The 11,907-nt window shown below is 38.3% G+C and overlaps 1 protein-coding gene across 3 annotated transcripts; it reads right to left on the bottom strand.

The window, feature by feature from the left end:
- Nucleotides 1-1,668: 1,668 nt before the first annotated feature.
- Nucleotides 1,669-11,430, bottom strand: LOC103697062 (pentatricopeptide repeat-containing protein At5g43790-like). 3 transcript variants are annotated; one of them, XM_039133901.1, is made up of 8 exons: nucleotides 9,607-11,430; nucleotides 3,531-4,793; nucleotides 3,341-3,436; nucleotides 2,983-3,227; nucleotides 2,684-2,831; nucleotides 2,357-2,606; nucleotides 2,090-2,265; nucleotides 1,669-1,991 (listed from the first exon to the last, which is right to left on the bottom strand). In XM_039133901.1, the coding sequence occupies exon 1, from the start codon at nucleotides 11,288-11,290 to the stop codon at nucleotides 9,683-9,685; it is 1,608 nt and encodes a 535-aa protein (XP_038989829.1). In that variant the 5' UTR covers nucleotides 11,291-11,430; the 3' UTR covers nucleotides 1,669-1,991; nucleotides 2,090-2,265; nucleotides 2,357-2,606; nucleotides 2,684-2,831; nucleotides 2,983-3,227; nucleotides 3,341-3,436; nucleotides 3,531-4,793; nucleotides 9,607-9,682. The 3 variants fall into 3 exon arrangements, with proteins under 3 accessions (XP_038989829.1, XP_038989828.1, XP_038989827.1); XM_039133900.1 differs by having other exon boundaries at nucleotides 2,983-3,436; nucleotides 9,546-11,430; XM_039133899.1 differs by having other exon boundaries at nucleotides 2,983-3,436.
- Nucleotides 11,431-11,907: the final 477 nt, after the last annotated feature.

Genomic DNA, 11,907 nt, shown 5'->3' with positions numbered 1-11,907 from the left:
CCTCTAAAATTGGGTGCTTCACAATCCTTTTGATCTATTAGAGGACAATAACCAAGTTAGAGAGAGAGATAGAAAGAGAGAGATAGTAGAGAAAATGGTAGAGAGATAGAAAAAGTTAAGAGAAAGAGATAGAGTTAGATAAAGGGAGAGAGTGAGGAAGAGATAGAAAGAAAACAAAAGAGAATTTCGAGCAATCAATTGTGGTTTACCTCTCCATTGCAGCATGATGCCATGGCCATCAGCAAGCAGCAAGCAGCAGCAAGTTGTTGGGCAAAAGGATCTGTCTCACTGATGAGGTGGATGTGGCCCAAAGAGTGCGAAGCGGTGATGTTCTGGTTAATGTCCGATTCAGAAAAAAAGAGAAGAATAAATGGAAAGGGGAACACAAGAGATGGGGCAATTGGTGGAGTTGTTTGACATCCTACGATGGCATTGGCATCAAGAAAGAGAGGAGAGGCAAAGAGGTGGTGAAGGAGGCATTAATGAGTAGTGATGCAAGGAGAATAGTAGCGGTCTCGGTGAAAGACAAAAATAGAAGATGTTGGCCCAAAAAAAATAGGGAAGGGGAAGAAAAATAACACAAGGGAGTGGCCAAAAATGTAAAGCACCATCACTCTTTTTTATTCCTGATATGGAAAGCCAGTCCGAAGGGGCTAGTCGACCTATTGGCTGGCGTGGCCAAAAATGGCATCCCCAACCAAGCTTGGAAGGAGGCTGCAAGGTAACTGGACCTCCTTGGTTAGCGGCCAAAGATGGAGCAAAGAAAAAAAAAAAAAGGAAAAAAGTAGAGGAGGAACGTAAAAGAAAAATAAGCATCGCACAAACCTAACATGCTGTTATAGAAAAAGAGAATTTTTTTTAAAAAAAATCTTCTAATCTAGTCAAAATAATGGATCCTATGAGATCTATCTAACCAAAAAATCACAAAAGTAAACTAAAAAATGTAAATTTACTACAAGTACAAAATATCAGTCTCTCCTAAATGGATCCTTGAAAATAGCATAAGAACTATAGAAACAAAAAATGGTCATAAACATCACATGAATCAAATACTTTGATTTAGAATGATAATAAGATCTTAAAATAAAAATGCAACTCACTATAAGATTATTTCATTATCATCTCTTGGAGCCTAGCTAGTGTTGGATCCATCGTAGTTCCACTTGGGTAGCTTAAATGGATCAAATGCCAACCCCAAAAGAGTCTAAACCAATTCAAAAATAACATGTAGATTTTGTTAACAACCCCCCGACCCCCGACCCCCCCCCCCCCCCCCCCCCCCCAAAAAAAAAAAAGAAAGAAAAGTAGCCAAAAATTGAAAAAGAAAGAGATTAAGAGGGTAAAAAATAATCACTAACCCTTGCTTTGCTCCTAATATCCATTCCAAATCCACCGATCCCAAGAAGAAAAAAGCAGTGTGACCAAAAAAAGAAATTGATTTAGTAGAATAACAAAAAGCAACCTAATAAGAAAATTTTAGATACATAAATATGTACATAATACAAAGATCATTCTTGAAACTCATTATAATGTTATAGCAAGCACCAAATGCACGTCCAAAAGGCTGCTTGCTTGCATCTCAGCATATTATGTATATCATCCATGGAATGTGCTCCTATTTGGAAATAGGAAGCCGATGATTACCTCATAGAATAATAGCTGCTGACATGCTAGATAAATACGAACATTTCATCCATGATATTAAGCATACTCACAACATCTCTTCGATATAGTAGCCATATAAGACAACAGTAAATAAGATACCCATGGCCCTCTTTCCTGTTTATGCCTTTACGTATTTTTGTACTCATGCTATGCAGACAACAGTAAATAATAACCATGTCCCTCTTTCCCATATATACCAAAACATTTACACTTTTTATAGGCATGCTACTCACCGTTCTCTCCAGTGATGAGATCTAACACAACTTGCTTGAAGCTACCACCAATTCTTTATCATCAGCTTCTTGTTCATCTCCGTCAGAAAAACCCTGCAACAGCATCAACCCATCAGCTTCCTAGATCATACCAGAAATCTACCACATAGACACTATGATGGAAAACAACAGACACAATAGCCACGTCTCACCATTTAGTGCAGATCAGCAAGAGGATTTCATTCATGAAAGCCACAGAGATCATCAACAGATTGCTCCAGGTTGTATTTGTTCAGCCTTAGTACTTCCTTGTTCAAGCCAATCAGCTTAGAGCCCATCTCTTCCAGCTCCTTCAGTAGCATCTGCTCTACTGGGTTGTCATCATGGACTGTTTCAGAGGGTGGCACAACAACAACCGAGGATGCATCAGATGAAGATGCTGGGAAATCAATAATAGTATGTGGCATTGAAGAACTCACAGCAGGCACAGGCTGTGCAATCCCATCACAGACAATGGGCTTGTACCATTACTTGGGATTTCAGTAATTAACTGTTTAACCAACTCAATGGTCGTGTCAGAAAACTGGCTTTTGAACAAAACCAGCCAAGAGTTCAGCATTCGCATCTACACTTCCTAACTCCATTTCCGACACTACTTTTGGGAGGAAGGTTCAAGTTGAGATCAGAGGGGAAGTTGCCGCAAGGGGAAGTTGGTCACAATGCATCCACCTAGAGAACAAACGACAAATTGACTATCGATAATCAGTAATATTAACATGGGAACAATACTGTAGCAGAAGAAATACCTGGAGAAGAACCCAAACTCGTGAACCAATCTGTCCAGAAGGTGATGCCAATATCCAGTATGAAATATACCGACCAGTCATTGACGGGTGCTGTGAAGTCAATTGCAATGTCAATCTCTGTGTTCACAGGGCATCGATTTACTGGAATCTGCATAAGTTAGGATAGTAGTTTAATGTCAGGTCCAATAGACTAGCAGTAAATTCATCTCTGGACTAACTGCTTGCAGGTTTTAGGTTTTAAGCAACTCCACCACCAAATGTGAAAAAATTATCTGGAAGCATAAAATTTATTTAGCCACCTCCAACTGGACTGAGTAGCAATATGCAGCAGATTGATCTCCACCAATCCCCACAAGTTTTGCACCATGGGGCCATTGAGCGGTACCATTATTTCACATCTGCCAAATCTTAGTATATGATGTAGGAGGCATTAGAGTTCCATCCAGGAAAGTTACGTCTTGATTCTTGAATAAAGCAAATTTCCAGTTTTTCCCTTGATTCTCATCCCCAAACCATGAACATGTGACAAAGGAAACTGATATATCTAGAATGCCAGAATAATGAAGAGGAGAGACAGTTAACATCATTTTAAATCGAGGGAAATTAATGAGCTGAACAGAAGATTAGCATCATATAGTATTGTAAAAGTCCTCATACAATCTGTGAGAGGAACAAGCACCGTAAATTCTGGTATAATCAGCTTCATTACCCATCTCTGAGAAATAAAAACTGCATAAATCATAATCTTCCTTCCTGCAAAGTGAAAAACCTAGTCAAAACAAGTCATGCATGGCAAACCTGAGAAGCACAGTTTATCACAAATGGTTGGAAACATGGAACATCTTACACATTCGACTTGAACCATGGACCGATGATGGGATGCAATGCACAGTCATCACTCGGAGACCCCTGTAGAAAGTTCGAGGCATGATATCATGGTAGCCATCGCCCCTCCTGTATCGACGGCCTATAGGGAAGAACCCACTTGACAGAGGAACATCAGGAGTAGGTGCACCAATATGTTTGTTGATAGAGATATCAAATAGAGAACTTAATCCACAATTTGATGCTGAAGGGCCTATGCCAACAGGAAGCTGTTTCCTGTTATCACCACTTGTGATGACAGTTGTTCCATAATTTGGAGCAAGAAATGGGTTTTGCATCTCATAATTTTGTGAACTGTGCTCTGCAGTGGGATCAACAGGAGGCGCAGAGAAAGGGGCAGCAGATATAACAGATTTTCCTTTATGATAAGCATCACTAGTTTCTTTTTCATGATTCATAATATCATTAATTTCCCAGAGGGGGGTCAGGGTCGGTTGGTAGATCATCGATTGGGGGATATCCTGATGGGTGTGGATGTCTAGGAATGTTCATATTTAAGCTCAACAAGAAATTTGACCATTCTGCTTGTGCTCACGTTATCACTTTCATGATGCTTTTGCATGCCTTCTGAAACTGCACTATCATTATTAGTACTTGGTATTAAAGTTGATAGTGAAGCCAAATGATCTGAAACTTTTGGCCCATCACTAATTTTACATCCATTGGTTGAGTTGATGCGCCATTGCATGTGCCTGATGACAATTTTTATAGGACTGCTAGAAGGCTGATAACCATTGGATAATCCCAATTTGGAGAAATGGTCCATGAACTTGGCAAATGCTGGTGCAGACGACACAGCTTTCAGGAAAAGATATTGAGAGAGCTTTGTAAGTGCACTTGAAATGGTTCAAGGGGATATGTCAGTGTTTATGAACAGCAAAACTAAACTGAAGTGGTCAATTTTCAATCTGCATTCTGCACTGATGTATGGGAAGTACAGTTTGCTGTGTGAGAATCTGGATCAGAATGTCTGCCAATAACAGACTTCAACAGAACATTAATCTTAAGAGGGTCCAAACACTGACTAACAGCATCTCACAGGCCTACATCATCACCCAGTGTTAAACATCTGACCATCTTCATCGGTATAGGTAAGAATTAGTTCCGCATCTGGGCTGACATTGAAATAACTAATAATCCATGTTCTAAGTTTGCTCATGTTGAAATCCACAGTATGCCCGCGGACATAAGCACCAAATCACTTAAGAGTATTATCATATTTTACCTGGAAAGTAAAAAAGAAAGTAACTAATTTAACAAAAAGAAAAGAAACCAAAATAATGATATCTCAAGGAAAAGAATGGTAGAGAAGCAATTAGATCAAAAAACTTGCCCCAAATACACTATGACAATAATTCTAGAAATTTATCAACTAGATTTTATTAAATGGATATAACTGTTATACTTCCATAGAAAGGGTTTAGAAATGTATTATCATGGGAGAACTGATCCCATGTAATCCACAATCTTGAACTACAGGGACACATAAATTAAAATAACACTAGTTGCAATATTAGGCTCCAAGGTTAGCTTCGCTAGAGGCATATTCAATGTTTATCAAATCAACAAAATCTAGAGAAATAAACATCTAAATGAGAGAAAATAAAAAAGCACAAACCAAGGGGCAAACATTAGCAGACTTTCCAAAGAGTTGTTATAAGATAGAGGAATGATTTGAATTAGCTGATGTGCTACTATTGAACTGATCTCAGGTCCTTGAACATTTTTGCAGAACTGTGGAATGAGTTCTCACAGTATAGTATAGATGATGGAGAAAACTGTAACTGTATGAAAGGCATCACTAGTGTATAAGGCATTCAGTCCAAAATCAGGAACAATCTTAGAAGAGTCACTGCCGTGATAATCTAGAATATTACAGGAATAGCAAGAAATAAAAATAATGACTCTTAAGATAACACATTAAATTGAAGCTCGCTATAACTTGTCTTCTATACGATCAAAGTGTCTCACTAGATTCTTGCCTCAAATTTTGATGGCCCTAGCATCTTTAGCATTAAAAAAAAAAAATCACCAAAAATATTTCCATGACAACAATAAGTAATAAGTTCAATGAAATTTTTTCCAGTCTTGTTTTAATTTAAATTCCAACTTTGTTTATAAAGTGTACAATTTTACTTTCCTCGTAAATAAATATAGACCATTTGACTTGAATAGAACATCTCAAAAATCTAACCAAACAAAATAAAAAAAAATATCTAAAAGCTATCATGTTCTAATATCATGCTAAACTATTCCATCTTGTAAACTTGGTCAAAACAAATTTATTTGTTTTGTTTACCATCTCTAGTAGTCTCGTCCCCTCGAGCTATCAAAAGACATTAACATGAAAATAGTTCCAAAGATAAACGTCACAACTAACAAAGCGAGAATGTGACCAAATTTGAGTTATGAATTTTAACTGGAAAACCTAAATCTAATCCAATTAATATAAAAACCTGTACCTTAAAACTTGCAATAGAACTCAATTCTAAGAAAGAATGGAACTCCTGCATCATTTGCTTCCATTGTGTAGAAACTTATCATTGATTTAGTTGATGTTAACCTAAGTAGATTTCAGTACAAACCTATGAATTCAAAGGAACTGAATGACAAAAACACAACATTTGATGTGTTGAATGCTTCACATGTTTCAGGATTGCATACAATTTGGTACATTTAAATTCATGTTTTCTTTCTGATATTAGTAATAGATGGCTTCAAATTTTATGGTTCTAATTGCTAATAAAGTTTCATCTGCCTGCAGCATTCTCATTATGCTTTCAACTTTGGTACAGAATATTCATCCCTCATTTTGGGACTGTGTCCAAAGGTGTAACTTCAATGGACAAGTTATGTGCCAGAGACAATAGACAATTATCTGAATATAGGTTGACTTTTTTTGGGGGGGAGGTAGTAATAGAGGTCTTCACTAAATACCTTTTCCACATATTGTTTCTCCCATCCTCCTTAATAGTTAAACATTGTTCAGGCTTTTAATGCTGCCTGCTAACAGGCTAAGACCACAATATGAAACAAGAAGAGCAGGAGGAAAGGCATTGTAAATGACATTGTAAATTATTAAAGTAGACAACCATCTTGGAATCTTCAAGAACCTCATTTGTTATATAACGAATTCAAGGTAAGCCAACCTTACAAGATGGGTTCAATTGCCTTCTTTCTGACTTTGAATCCTCACTTATCTTTGTTTCATGCATCCATAAGACTTAAGAGTAGGGTGTATGTTTCTATCTCCTTTCAAATGAGTGTTGATTGATGAACTTTACAACAGACGAAACCTTTGCCCTACCATGAGCGATCCTTTTTAATGATGAAAGAATAAGACAAGGTGAAAATTTTATAACTTGAGAAATAACCTCTAATTACAACATATCTATTGAAATCTGAATTTTGGATCCTTCAATTGCTTGACCGTATTTAATTTTTCAGTTTATCCAGCCTTTATTTGTTGTTTTAGGCTTTAATTTCTGTTTTCAGTGTTACTTTGGATTGGCTTTAATTTCCTCCATACTCCCATTGTCCAGGACAAGAACTACTAGGTATAATGCCGTACCCAATTCAGCACAAATAAGCCATAAGGCCCTCATACTGGGTTGGCCAATAGAACTAAAAGAGAAGCCAGTAAGAAATGGAAGGACATCCCTCATCCCTGGATGTATAAATGTTCCCTTTCACCAATCGACTGTTAAAGATTCCTATGGAGCAGCATACTTCAATTGCAAGTCAGAGATTATCCTTGTTTCTTACAGTTTGAGTAGGAACTATATCTAGCGCACCTACGGTCATATAAGATGACATATTACTTAATAATTGAGCTTTCTATCTCTTTTCTTTTTACAAGATCTTTCATTTTCACTCTCCTTCCCTAAGCGACAAGAAGAAGAAAAACCCCAGCTTGTCCTTTCTTACATGGGCCCATCCATAGGAATCATGGAAAGAGAGAGAGAGAAGCCGGTGAAAGGAAATATGGATGGACAAAGAAAATAGAGCATTCTTCCATCCTTTCCCCTCTTTTCTCTCTTTAATCCTATTTGCTGGTGAGACTTAAAATCTAGTTCTCACCTCATTCTTGCATCTAGACAATCAAAACATGAAATTGAATGTTCAAAACTCAATTACACAAATTCATAAAGCACTATAACAGAACATACATCCTAAAAAACAAAAGTTTGATAATTCAGCAATCAAAAACTTTAAAATTTAGATTGCATTCAAATATTAGCCTAAGCACCTTAAACATGATGCTTACAATGTCTAAAAATTATTTGCATCTTATACATTTGATTAGTATAATTTGCTTTTACATTAAGACAGGATGCCAAATGCCTAGTTATAAAATTGATGTAAGATAGCCCTGTGAGATTCTCCTCAAAGAACTCTTACCTATGTTACTTAGACTCTTCAGTTTAACCAGAAATATCTGCATCTGACACTTAACATGGACATTCATATGCCATTTGGACATTCATACGCCATTTGGACATGGCTCCATAAGAAGAAATTCTTCTATATTGAAATAATTAAACACTTAGACACATGCACCTAAACCCACAACCAAGAGACCAAATTTAGGGCACGTAGCATAGAATCTCACTATATTATAATAGCATGATATGTAGAAAACTATTTACCTTTGATATGAGTAGTGCTTTCTTGCTAAAAATGAGGCAAGGTTGAAATTTGAACTTTTATAACTTTAGAAACTAACCAATATTTACTAAAAGTTTAAGCAACATTTATCATAATCAACATCTTCTACATCTTATTGGCAGCATTTGCTTGTGCTAAGATATCACAGCTACCAAAAGTTTGGACTGATTTCGTGATACCATCTCAAGATACCCCATAATCTGATAGGTGTGTAAAAACTTCTACATAGATTCTCAAGGCAAACAAAGAAACTCATAATTATATTGTTTAATTATCGAATAAAATATAGAGAATTATGAAGATAAGTAAAGGAATCTAAGTTCTACCTTCAAATAACCACTGAGCATAGCATATATCAAGAATTTGGCATTATCAAATGTTAGCACCTAGTTGATGAGCAATGTTGAAGTCAGAAAGAAAGCTCAAAGCAAGACTTCTAACATTTTGTACAACTATACTTCATGACCTTTGAAAATAAATTTAAAAAAAAAAAAAAGAAAAGAAAGAGAAACCAGTAAAGCATAATCCTAAAATGGAAGATGTGGAATAAGTAGACTAGAGCAGGTTTCAGAATGTCACACCTACACTAGACAAAGAAATTAAGCACCCAATTGGATGGTAATGTGCACTTTCAAAGGTCTTCAAAAGGACTGTCCCCCAATAAATAAGAATGTTTGATTTGTTTCTATAGACCATAAAGATGAAAAAAATTTACATTAACTGAGTGGATAATTTCCAAAAAGAATTGGAAAACCCCAAGAGGAAGAACATGTAAAAACTGATAGAAAATGGCAAAAAAGTTCAACTATAAAACACACAAACATATGTAGATAAGATAAAGCTTTTCCCTCAAAATGACGGATTTTATTAGTTAATGGGGTAAGAATTCCAGCTTTGCAACTTCCAACATGTCACTAAGAGTTTCCAAAAAGAATTGGAAAACCCCAAGAGGAAGAACATGTAAAAACTGATAGAAAATGGCAAAAAAGTTCAACTATAAAGCCCACAAACATATGTAGATAAGATAAAGCTTTTCCCTCAAAATGACGGATTTTATTAGTTAATGAGGTAAGAATTCCAGCTTTGCAACTTCCAACATGTCACTAAGAGACATGCAAACAGGCTCCAACACCACCTCCAATGCTTCTTCAAATCATATATGAAGCTGTCGTTTACATGGATAGAAACATTTCAATTTTGTGGTAATGGCTCTTTATTTCCGATTAACAAACATTATATATGAATAGATTTCATAGGTCATGCAGTGTAAGAAAGAGTGGGACATAAGAGATCAACTCAAGGAACTAACTTGAAAGCTCATCTGTGTTACTAGGCATTCCACAGAGGGCCAAAAAAAAGAAACACCAAACCTCTGCAAATTTGACTAGAATGAATCACATAGGAGTCCCAGCGCTTATGATGCTTGGGTCAACTGCAATCAAGTCTCTAGCTGTGATAGGGCAGTGCAGCTTCCTTAGTCTCATCTTCAGCATCATGAAGAGCAAATTCCATCAGAGGAACATAACCTAGCTGTTTCATCTCTGCCAGCATTTCTTGTAGAAAAGAGTGTATCTCCGAAGACAGTGGATGGGTCCTGTCACCTACTCCAAACTTATAAACTTTGTTATCCAACTCAATCATACTAAACCCCTGAACTTTACTCACCTTTCTTCCCACCATCAACTTCCTCACTCTCTCAACATCGCTCCACCTCGACTTAGCTGCATAAATATTCGAGAGAAGAACATAATACCCAGAATGGTTAGTGTTTAACTCAAAGATTCTATCCGCAATTCTTTCTGCTAAATCTAAATCACCATAGATCTGGCAAGCACCAAGCAGAGACCCCCATAAACTAGAATCAGGATCCATGGGCATGTGTTCTATAAGCACTTGAGCTTCATATAACTTCCCTGCACGTCCAAGGATGTCCACCATGCATGCATAGTGACTCAGCTTCGGCTCCACTCCAAATGTGTCATTCATCGAATGAAAATACCTCTCGCCTTCTTCTAGCAGCCCTGAATGGCTACACGCAGAGAGGAGACTAGTAAAGGTGGCATGGTTTGGCTTCACCCTAGCTTCCACCATCTGATCAAAAACTGCAATCGCATCCTTCCCAAGCCCATGGTATCCATAGCTCGCTATCATTGCACTCCAACACACAACATCCTTCTCATCTGCAAGTTCAAACACCAATCGTGCAAGATCGAGACTCCCACACTTTGCATACATATCAACAACCGCAGTTGCAACCAAAATGTCGGGCTCCAATCCAGTCTTGATCACATAACAATGAAAGCACTCTCCCCTCCTGAGGGCCCCCAGATGACCGCACGCCAATAGGGCACTCAACAAGCTCACGCGGTTGGACTTCACGTCCGACTGCTGCATGAGACCGAAAAACTCCAATGTCTCAGTACTGCAGCCATTGTGGGCGTAACCCGATATCATCGAAGTCCACGAGACCAAGTCTCTCTTGCTCATTTTATCGAACACGAGACGGGCATCGTCGACGTCACCGCACTTGGAGTACATATCGACAAGAGCGGCACCGACAAAGAGGTCGTCAGCGCACCCGAAGCATATAACATGGTGGTGGAGCTGCCTCCCGAGCTGGAGGTCGGCGAGGGCGGCGCAGGATTTGAGGGCGAAGGGGAAGGTGAACTTGCCGGGGCGGAGGCCGGAGGAGAGGAGATTGGAGTAGAGATGGAGGGAGTGGTGGAAGCGAGCATGGGTGGCACAGGAGCGCATCAGGATGTTCCAGAGATAGGTGGAGGGGTTGGGGATGGAGCGGAAGAGGAGGAAGGCAAAGTCGAGGAGACCAAAGGAGAGGTAGGAGAGGGTGGTGGTGGAGAGGAGGGAGGGTAGGTAGTGATGGAGGCCGTGGGTGAGGAGCTGGGCGTGGACTTGCTTGAGGTGGTCCAGATGGGCGCATGCTTTGATGAGAGAGTGGATGGTGTTTGTTGAAATGGGGCAAAAGGCTTTGAGAGTGAGGCGGGTGAGCGAGATTAGGTTGGTGGCCGGAGCTCGGGATCTGGCAGGCAAGCACATATACAGAGAAGGGAGAATACCGGCCGCGTGCCAAGCGGAGCTGGAGGAAGAGCCGCTAGGAGTTGAGAAAGAAGCGTGGGAGAAGGGGCGATGTCGAACGAACTCGATAGCCCGTGAGCGTGAACCGAATGCTAGAACTGGCCGATGCATAAAAGCCCAAAGGATTTTTTTTTTTTTTTTTTGCATGAATGCCCTTCTCAATATAAAATTTTGGATGAATATCCTTCTAAAATTAATATTTACATATACACCCTTATAAAATATTTATTTTACTATTCTACCTTTTTTTTTATTCTTATTTTTGTATTTGTATTCATATTATCTAACACCGTAAAAAAAATTAACAGTTTTAAATTAAAATGACTAAAATATTCTTAATGGGTAGATGTGTAAATAGAAATTTTTATAAAGATATACAAGTAAACAGAAACTTTACCATACTTTTGGATAAGAATTTGGACAAATCTAATTAGTCATATCATAATTATGAGGTGCTGGGCGACCCATGACTTGAAAGACTTACAATTGACCTCCGGTCAGAATAGGTGACCCATGATCTATTAACTGAGTCCATCTACAAGCCCGACCTTCTTCCAAAATCCAATTCCATTGCAGAA

Source organism: Phoenix dactylifera, chromosome 14 (assembly GCF_009389715.1).
Source record: "Phoenix dactylifera cultivar Barhee BC4 chromosome 14, palm_55x_up_171113_PBpolish2nd_filt_p, whole genome shotgun sequence".
Taxonomy (NCBI): Eukaryota; Viridiplantae; Streptophyta; class Magnoliopsida; order Arecales; family Arecaceae; genus Phoenix; species Phoenix dactylifera.
The sequence above is the reverse complement of the archived record's forward strand: the minus strand, read 5'-3'. Positions and strand labels throughout refer to the sequence as shown.

Coding starts and splice junctions, on each gene's coding strand:
- LOC103697062 (XM_039133900.1), bottom strand. CDS start 11,290: ATGTGCTTGCCTGCCAGATCCCGAGCTCCGGCCACCAACCTAATCTCG.